The sequence below is a fragment of the Squalius cephalus genome (assembly GCF_949319135.1).
Source record: "Squalius cephalus genome assembly, chromosome: 12".
NCBI classification, from domain to species: Eukaryota; Metazoa; Chordata; class Actinopteri; order Cypriniformes; family Leuciscidae; genus Squalius; species Squalius cephalus.
This window is the reverse complement of record NC_137133.1, coordinates 6,175,200-6,192,660: the sequence shown is the minus strand read 5'-3', so window position 1 is coordinate 6,192,660 and position 17,461 is coordinate 6,175,200. Positions and strand designations below refer to the sequence as shown.

The window sequence follows — 17,461 nt, the reverse complement described above, 5'->3', positions numbered from 1 at the left end:
CGCCCTGGGACATTTTTCCTTCTTAACCATTACGTAATAATGCTTGCCTGTGCAGACAGTGTGAGCCGACAGCCTGACTGGTCCACTTCGTGAACGCGCATGACAGCAGACGGGCTGGGAGGCGGTGGAGGGAAAATTGGAGAGGGTGTGAGCAATGCAATATGCATTTCACTAAAAGGCTTAATCTTGCTCTGTACTCATATATCTCAAAATGATGTGTTCTTCATCATGCACTGCCCAATTTTATTGATCCAAAAGATTGGTTCATTGACAAAAGGTGGATTTTTAAATACTTGATCTAACATTAATATATTTTTTTAAATGTTGTAGGTTTATTTTGCTAATGAGAATACCTATACATTTTTAGATATATATTTAAGACCAAAAATATAATATCATTCCATATAATTTATTCATTTATCAGATGCTTTTATCCAAAGTAACTTACAAATGAGGAATACAGGCAATTCATCTAAAGGATGCAAAAACACGAGAAGTGATGGTAATATAAAGTTTCAAACATTGTCCAGAATAGTACAAGCTAGAACAGGGAGGGATATAAGAAATAATAAAAACAAAGAAAAAGAATAATAATAATTATTATTATTATAAAATCAGAAATTCACAGGTAAGTGTTCATGGAAGAGAGGATTTTTGATTTTGTTGAAGGTGATAAAAATGTTGCAAAAAAGTTTTCATATAAAGCTGCCAAATAAAAAGTGAGAAAAAATGAATACCTTGAAATGAAATGAATACTCGTATTTACTAAGTTAGTGATATTTAAGTAATACAAGCAAAATGATGATTCATAAAGTACTTGAAAGTTATTCAAGAAACATCTTTCTATTTCAAAAACATTTTTATATGGTGAAAAGATTATGCTATATCACTTTTGCTATATATATATATATATATATATATATATATATACTGTATATATCGCACTATATGCTCTTCTGACTGCCTTTAGATTTACATGATTTTTAATAAAAACAATATTGTTTTACCATTTCCTGTTACACAAATAATGTTGCTCAATCAGTATTATTAGTAGTATTATTATCAATATTATTAAAAAAAATATTCATCATATATGATATGTTATTTATTTTAGGACCAGAAAATAATATAACCATAATCATAAAACCAGCTTTTTGAAAGGGTGGCCTACTTCACTGGAGACATCTCACTTATCTTAGGCTTTTCTAATCAGGGAACACTTTCCCTCTCCCTCTTTCTCTTTCCGCTCTTTATGAATGTTTTACAGCCCTGAGGCCAGAGAGGGTGCAGCAGTTCAGAAACTTCACATAAATGCCCAGCACTCATCATATGCCGACTCTCACACATTCTCAACAGCTCTCAGGCTCCATGTGAGTGTTAGATAAGACAGGTATAGGCTATGAGTGCTTAGAAGGAGGCTCAGTGTATTACTGCTCTCTATCACTGTAATATCCCCTTATCATTTTAAGCCTCATAGGAATATAAAGTGAAGTAAATAGAAGTATAAAGTGGAAGATTTAGAAAGATAGCTCTATAAAGTGGTGTAAGATTTAAAACAGAAGGTAATGCATGGTCTATTAGCATCTCTGTCACCGTGTGTTCCTGCTATTCAGTAAATTATGATCTGGCTTGAAGACTCAGTGAAAGGTAAGTATTAAGCATTGCATCATGGAGTTGAGGAATGCCATGTCATGAATCAGAAAGGCCCCATTCAGTTTTTAAAACACTATACACCCTTCCAGTCCATGGGGCATAACAATCGGATGGGATTACAGGGCAAGAGATCATTCCCGGTAACCGATCTGCAGTTTTTCCTGTTTTAGAGCAGCCACGTGACCTATTGTGAAGTCAGACCGGAGCCAAGTGTGACCTGGAGCAAAAGGTCCTCTATTTTCAATTCAGTCCCCATTTTATTCCCTTTGCTGGACCAGTTTTGGGTACAGTTTTAAAATTCAAGTTTGAGTGCTTCTTTTCTTTAGAAGCATTTACTGTCTTAGACGGAAAAAAAGTGATCAGAACTCTTAAGTCGGACATAATGAATATGGTTCATTGGCATGAACACAAAGTAAGTGGTAATTTACAACCACTTTGCAGCCATTTTCAGACTCTGGTTGATTCAGTCATTGTACATATTAAGTGCAACATAATGTATGTCTGTTCTCTGTAAACTGGCACAACATTACTGAAAACATTTATAATGCATGGATCTTCAATTAAAGTAATGGACAGTTGAGCTCTCTGCGTGGCATTTAAAATTATGCACATCCTAAACTACCTCTTATTATATAGAAGAGTATTAGATGCATATGGGAACATTCAAATTTTACTTCAATCATATAAAATATATTATCCCAAAGCTCTGATCATGATCCATAAACATGTACATAGGCAGCCTAAATGTGGTGTGTGGCCTACATATTTTTTTGCAGACACCTTCTTATCAAAGCAATGCATACATAGATCCTCCATGTAGCCAATAGTGTTTATGACAGTTACCTAAGCAGATTATTATAATAGTTAAGTGCCAATAAGAGCACTATGCAAGCACTATTGCAAACAGCGATACATGATGAATGTTTAGACAAAATACGACGTAAAAGTGGATATAACATATTTACAATGTTGTGTGAAACATTTGCACATCATTAATTTTCCGAATTAATGATCCTACTACCACGCCCGCTGAGTGCACAAGAATCGGGGGGTCGTACGCATCGTGACGATGACGTCCTCTCACGTTAACTCCATGGTCTCAGGGTGAACCTCCTCTACTCCCGCCTTCATTGCAATGTTTTAACGGCCATTGGTCAATTTAGCTTGACCTACGATAAAATGCCTGAGATATCTAAGACCTGATTGGCCTTGCGTTCAAAGAGCCACGCCCCCTTTCAGTTTGGTTGAGGGGAAGGGGAATCTTTTCTCCCAAAGCGGATATAGCTTTCGCGGAGTAGCTGATTGGTACCGTTCTTCAAGGTGGGAAACATTTCTTATCTTTTTTTGTCTTGTCGTACATTATTCCTTACTCCACTTATATAATGAATTTGATCATGTTTGACCTTAACGTTTGCAGCCAGGCGTTATTTTGTAAAACTCAAAAGCCCTGTCAGACAAGAGTGCAGCCGTTAGCTGTCACAAGCTAACCAAATCAATTACACGCGCTATCAGGTGAACTGGGCTTTATTAAAAGCCAATGCAAATATTTGATATGTATTGAGCTGACTTATGTTGAACGATGTTTAAAATATCTTCGCGAACAGCGGGCAGGTTTGCTGGAAATCGTGGCGCTCGTCGTGGTCCATTAGTAGTAGGTTAACGTTAGTTAGCCATCGGCTGGTTAATGGACAGTATTAGATTAGATAAGCGTGAGTAACCAGAGCAGGCGAAATTTATTTAATATTAAACCTCTATATGCTATTTATTTTGTGAATTAAATAAAGAGGTTAACAGGACAGTTTTCCTCTAATCATGTGATTTAAATTGACATGTTAAAGAAAATATGTATCTATGTCTTTAAAAAAAAAAAAAAAAAAAAAAAAATTAAATACGTTATTTGCACATCTAAACAAATCGCTATGTCCGTTCTGATCATGTGATTGATTAAAACTGTCATGTTTTATCCTCAGGTGCTCCTGGATCACTTCACCCTTACTGCTTCGGCCAGCCAGCTTCTCCTTTCCCCCTTTACACACTGTTTTTCTCTCCTTCCCCACTTTGCCGGACTCGCCATTTCCCGGAGTTTAAACGGAGCGATTAAATCATGGATAAGACGGAGCTGATTCAGAAAGCCAAGCTGGCGGAGCAGGCGGAGCGCTACGATGACATGGCGGCGTGCATGAAGCAGGTGACGGAGCAGGGAGCCGAGCTCACCAACGAGGAGAGGAACCTGCTCTCCGTCGCCTACAAGAACGTCGTCGGGGCCCGGAGGTCGGCCTGGAGGGTTATCTCCAGTATTGAACAGAAAACCGAGGGCAACGACAAGAAGCTTCAGATGGTGAAGGAGTACAGGGAGAAGGTGGAGGGCGAATTACGCGACATTTGCAACGAGGTGTTGGTAAGGCTGTGCTCTTTAATGCTTTATATACTATACTGATTGTACTCCATATTGGCTATGTCCTAACTACTGAATCTATATCCGGCTATAATCTATACTCGCCATACTGTATCTGAACTATACTACTCTGTATTGACTAACGTTAGATATCTATACTGGCTCAATACGTCTTTAATTCATACTGACTCTATATTTGCTAATCTGTCTGTATAAAAAATGCTGTATACACTCAATGCTGACTAAATACTAAGTATATTAAATTCTGACACTGATAAAAGTGATTTTAAGTGATATTACACTTAAAGTCACCATGAAATCAAAATTGATATTTCTTTTTTTTTTTTTTTTTAATGGAATATTACAGTATTTATTATAAATTATTTATCTGCCCCCCCCCACCTTCCAATGACATCTCTTCTCTGATGACGTTTTTCGGAGCGAGGGTGGGACAACCTGTCACTTGCATCATGGGATCGCAGCAATAGCATATGACAACGATTCAATCAATTTATGAAGGGCAAAATCAAGTCTTGCCCTACATTTTTCATATTTGAGCTGTTTCATTTGAGAAAAATCACAATAAGGAAGAAAATACTATTGTATCCGTTTCATGCCGACTTTAAAGTTGGTTTAAATCAAGTTTAAAAGTTAGTTTTAAGCAGGTTGCTGGAAGACCGGGTTATTGTCCCTCCCTCAGCAAACACGTCATCAAAGAAGAGAAGAGATGTCACTGCAAGATCACATGAATTGCATGGATAATAAATACTGCAATATTCCATAAACTACTTTTCCTCAATCCCATTTTTTGTTTTTATATTTAATTTTGATTATTTTTTGCTGACCTCTATGCATCAGTATTACATATGGACCATCATTATATATGGATATGCATATGGAGCCTTTAGTGATGATAAGGAACTGGTTTTGAGCACCAGCAGGGATCTGTCACTGTTAGCAGTGTCATCGCTGGCAGTACATGACAGACAAGTATTGAACCCAGTGGTTATGTACCCCCCCAACCTCATTGAATTAAGAAGAATCGAATTCATCTTGAAAGGAGTGCTGTGTTGAGCCATGGGACATTTTGAGGCGAAAACAGCTGCATACAGTGTTCCAGTGTATAGCTTGGCACCTCATCACAGTGCTCTTGTTGTAAGAGGCTCTCATGGAACTATTAGAGAATTGATTCCTCTAAACAGTGGTGCAGAGAGCAAGAACCAAGCCTTTAGCGTCTCACAATCGATATGTAGGCTATTGCAGGCAGAAGTACAGCATCTTTCCTCTCCCACAGGGTTTGACAAGGAGGTTCTGTGTCATCACTATTGGATTCCCACTGTCACTCCCCTGGTAGCCCAGTCATCTAATCAGACTTGTTGAAATTCTGCTGCAGCACGACAAGGCTATTCATGTCATGTGATGACATTGACAGACCGACAGATCATTTAAAGAGAGAGTTCACCTTAAAATAATTTTGTTTTCATTTGTGCACCCTCAAGTTATTCTGACTTTTTTTTTCTTCCTCTGTGAAACACACACAAAAAATTGTTTTCATCCATACACTGAAAGTCAATAGGATCCAATGTAGTTTCATACCAAAGTAGCTTCTTTTGTTTTCCACAGAATAAAGTCAGTCATGTCTATGTAGAATGACATAAGTGAGAAAATATTTGATGGTGACCAAACTCTTTAAAATGCTTAGTCATTTTGAGAGATGAAATATACCTGGTCTTTTGCATTTCCTTACTTTCGAGACCTAGAGATAAAACCTAAAGATTCCAATGCAATAATTAATGGGTTATTGTTCATTAAATCAGGTGACCAGATCACAAGAGTGAAAGTGTTGTCTTTTATATTGTTAGAGCAGAATAAAAAAAAAAGAGCCTGCAACAGAGCATTTGACAAGACCAAAAGATCAGAAGTTCTTGTTCATTAGAAATACCAAGTGTTACACTAATTTACTGACGGGTAAACAGGATTGGGGTAGGGCATGATTGGAAATGTTCAACCCAGGCCATCATAGTAGTGGATAATGATAATTTTGTTGTGCAACCTCTGACTTTTTGACTTAAGCTCAAGCTGGGCTGTATATTATAAAGGTTCGTCTGTTGAACCAGCTTGAAAGGAGCAAATAAATCTTGATCATGAGAGTTTTGCTGATGGGCCTCCAGCTTACATTTTCTTCATCTTTCTCTCACAGGTCTTTTGCAGTTGTCACATGCTGCAGATAGAAAATAGTTGTGGTTAGAAACAAATGACCTCAGTTGCTAAAAGTAGCCGTTAAGACAGTTTCCGTGGCGATGCATTGCCTTGCAGTTGACTGTTGTAGTGTGCTCTGTTTTTTAATAGCGCGGTTCATTTCAGGATTGTGTCTTGCTAATCCGTCTGCGTGGAGGGGCATCCATAACATGAGGGCGCTCATCCTGTAATGGGTGAGCGATTGTGTGTATGCATAGTACTGTAGGCTACATGCAGGAAATGGACGTGCACATCATCATGTCAGCCACTGTTTTCTCTGAATCTCTTTATGCTGAAGAGAACGGGAGGAAGGGCATTAAAAGAGCTGGTTTCCTGTCAAACAAAGAAAGGAGAGTGCGTGAAGACAGGAAGGTCAGGGGCCGCTGACACACAGGGAGGTAAAGGGCATGACTCAATGAAATCTCTCATTGTGTAAAGGGCTGCTATTGTGGGGTCAAGGTTTGGCTGTTTAGCATGGCACAGTTTGCCCCTGCTGGTAGATTCTGTAACTACACCATGTGACTGCAAATGGGTCTTTGTCCATTGTTTGCAATTCAAAAGTAGCTAGTATGTATGTAAATCACTGTTTTTATTAACTATTAATAATAAAATAAATCTAAATAAATTATAATTACTAGATAAGCTTAAACGAAAATGAGAAATGCTGTCTAGCAACTAGCTGAAATACTACAGCAGTTACTTAAACTCAAATGTAAATTTTACAAAAATGAAAGCAATATATAAATATTAAAAAGCATATTCTATATATATATTTATATAGAGGGTATGCATTGACATCAATTTCCCCCTCAGCCGGATTTAGGGGCACAACATCCTGCAACATGACTGGATTTAATAGGAGAAACTGCAAAATCAAGAGTAAAACAAACAATTATCTTCTTAAATTAAAGGCAATTGGACTCAACAGTGTTCTTTACAACTTACCAAAGAACCAGTGGTCCATGGATTTCAATGATGGGGAAATGCATAAAGCAAACCCTGTTAACGCTTTTATCTGCTAGACAATACTATAAATACAATTCAGTTAGATCTAAATCTGGATGAGCACATATATCATTGATATATTGTCATATCGCCCAGCGCTAAAACTTGTTAAAGCACTAAGGCATTATAGACATAACATTATGACTTGCTGCTTGGAAACTGTATTGCAAAGCGCTAATTAAATTTGACTTGACAGATGGGATAAAAGTGACGAGGGCATCAATGGATTTTCAGGTTGTTTCAATATGTTTTGTTGAAACTTTTAAAAGATATCTGGATAACTCAACTGTTACCATCAGGCTGATGATAGAGTTTTGCTTTGTAAGGACATTACCTAACCATCCACCTTTGTAGAGCACAAGGCTCATCGTAATGGATGTTTTTAATAAATCACGAAGCTCTTTCCCAGTTTAGATGTGATTTTTGTGTTTTCCGCGTCCTTCAAGCTGCACACCAACGCTGCCGCTCAGCATATAGAGCTGGTAAGTCCCGCCCATCCGTAAAACCCCACTGGACCTCTAGATTGAAAAATCGTCAATGCAAGTGAATGTGAGAAAATAATTATTTTCTGGTCCCGTTTGAATTTTGCCATGAATGTGAACATATGTTGTCTGTGAATTTTTAATATAATTTTTGGTGTGAAGAATGCTACAATTTAGAAGTTTGATACGGTTAGACTTTGTGTGAGAGCACTTTGTGGACTACAACTCTTCGCTGCTTTCGATGCGTTTCTGAAGAAAGAACAGCCCATTTGGTTTGAATGGTGACACTTGGGTACAAAACACACAGGCATCTCGATCTGTCTCCATAGATTATCGCAGCATTAGCACCGTGATTTGACAAGTGGAGGGAAAATGTGTTACGGGGTGACGTCACATAGGCGACATGTAGTCTTTCTCGTTATGTCTTTTCCACAACTGCTAGCCAAAGAATCGTACAATATACTGTCAAACTCGTAACATGAAAAATTATATAAAAAATTCACAGACAACATATGTTCACATTCATGGCACAATTCAAACGGGACCAGAAAATAATTATTTTCTCACATTCACTTGCATTGATGATTTTTCAATCTAGAGGTCCAGTGGGGTTTTACGGATGGGCGGGACTTACCAGCTCTATAACACTTCAGGGTGTGAACGCAGTGATTCCCACCTACTGACGTCATGTGCATACCAAAACTAAGTTACTAAAACGTAAACTAAAATTAAAATAAAAAATTAACTACTATAATAGTATACAAGTAACGCTAAAATAATCTCTCTCAAACAACTTTTAAATCAAAACAGAGGGACTGATTTCTATTTCAGTGTGTTTTAATGTGAATGGTGTGGCATAATGGCTAAAACGCTGAACGCTGCTTGTTCAAGCAATACAAATAACAAGCCATGACCTTTCACCATTTTGCCCTTGAAGAAGGCACTCAACCTCAGGTTCCTCCAGGGGAAATTACTACCTGTTTGTTTCCTGTTTTGCTGTTATCGTCTGCCTTACTGCCATGCTAGTTTCATCAGCAGATTTCCACAGATTGCTCATAAAGATGCATCAGATCTCTTCATTTAAAATGTCTCTGACTGTCGCTACACTGTGCAAGGAACTCGGGATCAGTTCTTTTTCATTCTTCAGCTGGACTGAAGTGTACATGGCTGCATAAATTCACTGCTCTAATCAAATCCTGTTCCAGTTCCTTTTCTTAAGGTGGTACCAGCTGGATTACTGGATGGTAAACAGGAAAGTGATCCACCCTGGCTTCATTGACATTAGATATGTGCTGATCGTCTGTTAGACTTATGAATGTGTTCAGTGGGGTAAAATGTCACGCTTGCTTAACGGACATTTGGCATTTTAATTTTATTTGCTGTTAACAGCTGGCAGTAAACACTTTAACTTGCATTAGGAGATTGAAAATGCATTCATTTTTTGTTTTATCCTTCTTAATATTACATAGTTTTTTGGGGGTTCCTGTAGGACTGTCCCATTGATATCTGATTGCTGGAATGAACTTATGGCATATCTGAATGTGGTAGTTTGCATAACATTTTTTGTTAATGTTTATTTTGAAAGAAATGTATACTTTTATTCAACAAGGACACATTAAATTGATCAAAAGAGCCAGTAAAAACATTTATGATGTTACAAAAGATTTATTTGTCAAATTAATGCTGTTCTTTTGAACTTTCTGTTCTTCAAAGAATCCTGGAAAAATGTATCACAGTTTCTACAAATCTTTTAAGCAGCACAACTGTTTTCAACATTGATAATTAGAAGGAATGTGTTTTGAGCAGCAAACCAGCATATTAGAATAATTTCTGAAGGATTCATGTTACACTGAAGACTGGAATAATGGCTGCTGAAAATTCAGCTTTGTCATCGCAGGTATTATATTAATAGAAAATCCAAGCTTTACCTCATTCATGTCATAGTAGCATACAGTAGTTTCTAAATGTGTTTTTGGTTTACGCAAGATTGACTGTATGTGGTTTCACTTTGGGTAACACCCATGGTTACCTTTATTCCATCAACATTGAGTTAATCTTCTGGGCTCTTATTTAGACGCTTATTACTTGGTAGGAATGCTCTGATTACGTTTTTATTTTATTTTTTATTAGGGGTGTAACGATACGCTCATGTCACGATTCAATACATATCACAATACTGAACTCACGATACGATATTATTGCGATACTCCAAGACATATGATAAAAGGTTAACAAAAAAATTACTGTTTATTAAACTGATAAATTTGATATTACATTGTGTGTATAAATGAATATTCTTGGACTTGGTGCTGGAAACCCAAAGCACAGGACAATAGAGACACCAGAATAAAAATATTCATGATTCTGAAGCTGAAAATATAGAGTTATTTTAGACGAATGTGTTTCTCTGTCAGTCACTAGATACATTTAAATAATGTAGGCCACTTTTTTACACAAATATTCCCCTATTGCATTATCCATTATATTCAACATTATATATAATATTTTAATGTAGTACTGACACTAAAACTCTGAAAACTTTTACATTTTGGGTGAACTATTCACGATACGTATTGTTGCATTTTTGTATTGCGATATATTGTGACACGATATATTGTTACACCCCTATTTTTTATTATGTTTGGCCGATACGAACCCAATCATTCAAGCTTTATAAAAGTAATATTTAAGATATCTTATCTTAACGTTTGGACCATTCTTTTGACCATTTCTTTTGCCATATTTCTAACATGCAGTCAAAGTTGACACTCAACAAACCCAGCCAGTTCGGATATTTCATGTGTTCTAGCTTAAGCACACCTGATGCAACTAATGAAGCCCTTGATTAGTTGCATCAGGTGTGCTTGAGACAACACCAGTTTTACAGATTTGTGCTGATGTGAGGGATTCTATTCAGGGGGTTGAATAATTGAGACTGCAGAAGTCAAAAAGTGGCATTTTCAGTTGAATTTGGGGAAACCACTTGAAACATTTGAGTTGAGCGGTTTCAATTACTTTTTTAATTTTTTTTATTTGATCTTTGCAAACAGCTGAAAGTCTGTATATTTTGCCAATAAACCTGAGTTGCAATAGGGGTTGAGAGAACACGTGATGAGAGAACGTGTTTTTGCAGCGTAGAGCAATGTAGCCAATCACAGACATAGGCTATCTGTTGACATCTTGAGACACAATGGCCAATCAGAGGCGTTTAAGTTAAATCCCACTCACCGCTCAAAACACTGGGGTTTGTTCAGTCCTGAGTTATGCAAGCTTGCCAATCCTTATCATAACCAAGCACAAACACGATGTAAATAAGAGATTCATTGTGCAGTGTGAGTGTAGACAGTTTCATTGATTATAAGGGACGTTTGTGAGATCGCGATGAACTGAGACGAGTGACATGTTTTTAATGATTATAAGGGAGTTTGCAAATGTTATATTGATTTTATTGCATCTTTGAGCAAACACGGGTGTTTCATTTATGAAGGAATCTGTGTTTTCAAAAGAATCTAGTGAGTCAATGATTCAATGACCCATTCATAACGACAGTTGCTTGCTTTGTTCCTGAATGAATCAGCTGTTTGAACGAATCGATTGAATGAATGATTCTGTCACGAAGACAGTGACTTGGTGCCCCCTACTGATGGTTTTAGTTTCATTTTTAAAGTATAATTTCAGTTATTTAAATAATTTAATATTATTATATTCAAAACCTTCTATTTAAAACACTAATCTCATAACATTGTAATTATGAATTTAAATGCATTCATACCACTTCTGATCCTTTCTGTTCTTCAATGCCACCTCTGCAGTGCAAAGATGAATTTTGTTGATAGCGATTTAATTTGTTTGGTAACTTATTCTTCCTGATTGCGTCTTATTATTCTAACTCAATCTATGAATATAAATGTATAAATTTGACATTAAAGATGACACATTTAATAAAGTTAGAAAAAATGCCTTTACAAAGGTTAAAAAATTGCCCCGGCAAGTCATTTTAAGGAGTCAAATATCACCTCATAATGGGAAGTTTAATTTCTGTCATTGATCAAGGTGCTCCTACATTTTTGACTGTGCTCCTGAAAAGAAATGTAAGCGTAGAGCCCTGACGAGGGGTGTGTGTTGCAGTGCTCAGGCGTGCTGTTAAATCAGGCATTAGGAAGCACATGTGATGTGACTGCTGCTCTGACTGTGCAATCATAGGGTCATGTGGGGCCAGAGTGTCATGACTGCCCTCTTTAGACTAAATGCACTGTCAGTCTTTTACTTTTTCATTTCTCCATTTGTTCTTTTGTTTCTGTGCTTTTTTCTTCTCTTTTTAGTTTCCTTTTTTTCTTTATTTTCTTTTTAACATTGAGGACATGTATACAGTTGGCTCAACAGATCTAAAATGACAGGCTGAGCAGTGAGGGCTGGGCTGTCACACAGGAAGTCTGCACTATTCTGTGCACCATTCAGTTGTGTATGTGTGTTTGCATTGTTCGTCTAACAGCCCCACTGAACCACCAACACCTAGAATGTGGTAAACTGGGGAAGATGCAGAATGTCTGTGTATTTGCTTCTAACTGGAGTGGAGAAGAATTTGGGTTATAAATAACAACAGTTTTTGTGCATACTTTTGCAATCGATATTTTGCATTTACAATCCCATAAAACTGCAGCTATTTTCACCTTCATTAGTTAATTGCATCAGTTGTAACCGTTTTGTTTAAAGTAGATAAAACAAGCTCTCTATCTGTCTTTCCTTACACATGGTCTCTCTCTCCCCCACCCTCAGGGACTGCTGAGCAAATATTTGATCGAGAACTCAACAAATCCTGAGAGCAAAGTCTTCTATTTAAAGATGAAGGGTGACTACTTCAGATATCTTGCAGAGGTTGCCTCTGGAGATGACAGGAAGGGTAAGTGTCTTAATGCATTTCTGCTATAAGGGGAGGGAGTACATGCCTGTTATTTTCTCAATAATGCATTTAGGACCTGGTAGAACTCCAGGATTCCGGATGAATTCTTTAAAATAAAGATCACAATTCTCTCACGGTTCTGAATAGACAACTAAGCAAAATAACATGTCATGTATTAGATTTTTTTTGACAAAATGTTAATTGCTGCAGTCTATTTAAAAATATTGAATTAATTTGAGAAACTATTTTTTTTTAAATTGCTTTGCATTTGTTTCCAAGCATCTATTTCACCATCTTGATCTTTAATCAGTTTTTTTTTTTTTTTTTTTTTGTTACTCAATTTATGTTCTCTGGTTTAAAATTAAGGCCTGGTTTTGTAGGTTAAGTTCAATGACTCACTCATAAAGACTTCTTGTTTCATTAGTAATGATGCAATTGATACAATCTTTATTTGAAGCGTTACTTTCAAAAGGTGATTTACTCTATTTTAAACGTTACTGTAAACATTATTGTTTATGTCCAAACTATAAAGTTGAGACTTTAAAAAGGTTAAACTTTAAAGTCTTAAATTGCCCTTACACAAATTAAGGCCTTAAAGGGGTCATCGGATACCAACTTGTGGAAAATGGGTATGATTCTTTAGGTTCTTCATGTAAGGTTTGTAACATACTTTGGTTTAAAATTCCTCAATGGTTGTGTAAAACAACACAATTTTTACCTCCTAAAAAACAGCTCTGTTCACAGTGACCCGTTTTGGTGCATGTCTCTTTAAATAATGAGCAACCCCTCTCTTCAATGGGGGGTGTCGACACAAGACACATAAACTGCTGCCTTGGTGGACCGTATACAAATGGCTGAGGGTGGAAATATGCTAATACGGGACAGTCCGTCAGTGGTCGTGGGCGGAGCATAAGCAATATGACATATTGACACATTATGACACATTCTATAGCAATGGCTTTAAAGGGTTAGTTCACCTAAAAATTTAAATTCTGTCATTTACTTACCCTCATAAACCCACCAAACTAAGACTTTCGTTCATCTTCGGGACACAAATTTAGATATTTTTAATTTCTGTCCCTCCATTGACAGTCTGCACAACTACCACTTTGACGCTTCAAAAAGTTCATAAAGAGATTGTAAAATGAATGCGGTTTAATGTCAATGGATGGACTGAAATCTACTCTCAGATTTCATTAACATTATCTTCATTTGTGTTCTGAAGATGGCTGAAAGTCTTACGTGACTTTCTTGTGAAAGTCTTAGGTGAGTCAATGACAGAATTTTCATTTTTTGGTGAACTATCTGTTTAAAGCAGTGATTCTCAAATAGGGCGCCGGGGCTCATTACAGGGTCTCTGCAAACTTCCAGGGGTGCCAAATAACTACAAAATCTTACTAAAACGCTAAAAAAATACTAAAAATAAAGATCTACGACATTAAACTGACATCATATTTTTTAGTTTATACATCTCAGAATGGGTAGTAGGACCTTTGAATATTGTCTTGGACAAAGGGAAATGGGAGTCATAATGGTTAAGAACAACTAAACTAAAGTCAACCAATGAAAGGATTTAAAGGTCCACATTCCTAGAGCTTGGTTTTTGAGAAATCTCTCCGGTCCAGAACCACGGACTCATTGCCACTAGTTAGTTTTTCATCAACTATTATTATATAACTATGAACTGTTTTTCATATATAATTATGTTTTGTCCCTACAGACACGATAACCAACTCTCAAGGCGCCTACCAGGATGCGTTTGACATCAGTAAGAAGGAGATGCAGCCCACACACCCCATCCGTCTGGGACTGGCTCTCAACTTCTCTGTCTTCTTCTATGAGATCCTCAACTCTCCTGAGCAGGCCTGTGCTCTGGCCAAACAAGTAGGATTTTAGATGACCGCACCACTCTGTTGCTCTTTACTACATTGATTTATGAGGAACAGTTTACCTAAAAATGAAATTTGAGAGGTTTCTGTCACTCCATTGAAAGTCCAGGTATTTCAAATTGTGAAGATCCAAAAAGGTTATAAAGCTCCATAAAATTAATCCAACTGAGTGGATTAATCCAAGTCTTGTGAAAAGATACAATCACTTTATTTGATGAGCAGATTTAATTTAGGCTTTTATTTACATCTAAACCATGATCGACATGCATAGAATAGGGCTCATTGCATTTGGTAAGTACAGAAGGTAAAATGTGCGAGCATGATGTGTGAGAAACAATGGTGTGTTTTAGTGTGATGTTTAAATGTAATTAATAGCCTAAATTAAATCTGTTCATCATATTACGCGATCATATCTCTTCAAGCAACAGAAACATCTCAGGCGTCATTAAAAACTCTTTGAAACACAAAAATATTTTTATTTGTGGATGAACTCTCCCTTTAATGGTCAGCTGGCTAGCTTGACCAATAATATGAGCTTGGGGTTGGACTACCTGCAATATGCTGTTTAGAAGGGTATTTTCAAAAAACTATGCCAGAAGGGATTGTGGGCAATTTTTTTTTAAACACTCTTTTAGGTGGTGGTAGTTATTCACTTTTAATTAAACTCAGTGAAGGGAAAATTCCTATTGAAAATGTACCCACTTGTCCTTCTAGAGTTTTCCACTTTCCTCAAGCTTTGAATTTCGTCAGGCATGTGGTTCACATACCAGGGGCTTGACTGTTCATTCACATACCTCAACTTATTGTGGCCTTGTGCTTGCAGGCATTTGATGAAGCCATTGCAGAGCTGGATACACTGAATGAAGACTCGTACAAAGACAGCACACTTATCATGCAGCTGCTTAGAGACAACCTCACAGTGAGTTACAAAGTCACACTGACCTTTCTCCGAGACTGTGGAATGTAGATTTTATAAGTTATATTACAATCATTTATATTCATTGTGCAAAATATAGATATTCAGTATTCAATCATACATTTGTCCTCTTTTTTATTTTATTTTATCAGTTATGGACCTCTGACAACGCTGCAGATGAGGGTGAAGGAGGAGACGGAGGAGAGAACTAAACGCCCACATCTTCTCTCCTCAGATTAAAGTGAAAGAATCCTGGATAAAGACAACTTTTTACACTTCTTCATTCCTTATTGTTTCACTTATGATTATTCTAGCCATGTTAAAGCCCATGATCATTACCAATGAGCTGTAAGTGTGGGAAATCCAATCAGTCTGTTTTTTTTTTTCTCTCTCTCCATTTTCCACCACCTGGCTTGTGGTTGTACTGAAAGTAAATATTAAGTTAAAGTAACATCTTCATTCCTCAGTTTTGTGTTTTTGTCCTTTGGCCTTCTTTATGTGCAGTGTCTGCTGTAGAAAAGTATTAGCCTCACATAAAAACAATTGTCCTTTAATTGTGACAACAACTAGTGTGTATATTCTGGTAAACTGAAATATTGGAAGTGTCGGTCACAAAATGCAGAGCGTTTTGCCTCAAGCATGGCTAGTTCCTGTCCTGCTATATCACTTTCCATTTGTACGTCTCTCTAGGGAAATCAACATACACTTGAATGAGATAAATGTGTTGTTGACTGTCATAGTGTTGGCTTAAAATGGGCCTGTGCTTTAGTATTGATAGCAAGAAGGCTGTTTTCTGATGTACCAAGTCAGCTAGCATTGCTCAGCCAAGTATGCACTTTTCATTGACCATTTGAATCATGTCTTCATCTTGAAGGTCACGAAACACTCCTGCCTGGTTATGGTTTTCACTTTAATGTGTGACCTTGCAATGGCTTGTGATGATAAAAAAACAAAACAACAACAAAAAAAGATATCATGCATGCCCATTTTTCAATATACACTGGAATGGGAACCAATACTGCATACATGTTCCACAGTTTGGTTAAGTACTTTTTTCATTGCAGGTTTATGCACATGTTGAGAGGATGTTTGATTTGTCAAGTGATGTCAATAGTTATTTGGACCACCGTTGTGTTTTTGCTAATCATTGACTGTAGTCCCCCAAAGCCTTGTGAAAATGTACAAGCCCTACATAACAGCTATGTAACCTGAATTAAAATGACCATTTTATAAACCATACAGTTTTGTCTTGAAATTGGTTTTATCTCATCTTTATTTTGACTGGTTTTCAAGTAGTATTTTGTAGATTTCTTTAATAGTGACAAAATAAAAAAATTCTTTGACTTATTGCTTTAGATGCATTTCCTATTGAAATAGGACGTTTATGTGTGTCCCTTATTTATTTTTAGCCAGTAGTATTTTACATTACTTATGATAATCAAAATAATTTAATTCTAGAATGCAAATGATTGGTTAAAATGACAGTGCAGGATGTTTTATTCTCAATTTTCCAGAAGAGGAAACGATACATGATGGTTAACTATAAATATAACGGTCTCAATTCTGCTTTTTCCTCCTCCACACGTTCAAATATATTTTAAGTTCTTTGAAAAGAATTACTTGTACAAATGAATTGAATGCTTTGACTTTGTGATAATGGCCAAAATAAAAGATTTTCAGCTGCGTGTAGCCATACTGTCCCCCAAATGAGCCTAGTCGCTAGGCTGAATTTCATGGGGTTTGAGGTAAGAATTTAAAAATAGAGTCTGGACGAGACTGAGACTGTTCTCAAAACTCAGTGAGCTGTCTATCTAGAGACGCACGTTCACCCGCATGCGTCGCCCACTAAATGCGGTCTAGATAGACAGCTCACTAGTTTTTGAGCACAGCCCGAGAGTTTATCCACTTACGTAACTCATACCGCGGATACACTCTCTAAAACCCACTTAAAATACACTTAACGTGAATTTAAAATTAAGCGCC

The 17,461-nt window shown here is 36.8% G+C and overlaps 1 protein-coding gene across 2 annotated transcripts; it reads left to right on the top strand.

Moving 5' to 3' along the window:
- Positions 1–2,880: 2,880 nt before the first annotated feature.
- ywhaqa (tyrosine 3-monooxygenase/tryptophan 5-monooxygenase activation protein, theta polypeptide a) lies at positions 2,881–16,717 on the top strand. Of its 2 annotated transcripts, none has more exons than XM_079887911.1 (6): positions 2,881–2,973; positions 3,624–4,051; positions 12,550–12,673; positions 14,394–14,557; positions 15,386–15,481; positions 15,631–16,717. In XM_079887911.1, the coding sequence occupies exons 2-6, from the start codon at positions 3,758–3,760 to the stop codon at positions 15,688–15,690; spliced, it is 738 nt and encodes a 245-aa protein (XP_079744037.1). In that variant the 5' UTR covers positions 2,881–2,973; positions 3,624–3,757; the 3' UTR covers positions 15,691–16,717. The 2 variants fall into 2 exon arrangements, with proteins under 2 accessions (XP_079744037.1, XP_079744038.1); XM_079887912.1 differs by lacking the exon at positions 2,881–2,973 and adding an exon at positions 2,981–3,165.
- The last annotated feature ends 744 nt before the right edge of the window (positions 16,718–17,461 follow it).

Coding starts and splice junctions, on each gene's coding strand:
- ywhaqa (XM_079887911.1), top strand. CDS start 3,758: ATGGATAAGACGGAGCTGATTCAGAAAGCCAAGCTGGCGGAGCAGGCG. Junction 14,558..15,385: donor CCTGTGCTCTGGCCAAACAA/GTAGGATTTTAG, acceptor TTGTGCTTGCAG/GCATTTGATGAAGCCATTGC. Junction 15,482..15,630: donor TGCTTAGAGACAACCTCACA/GTGAGTTACAAA, acceptor TTATTTTATCAG/TTATGGACCTCTGACAACGC.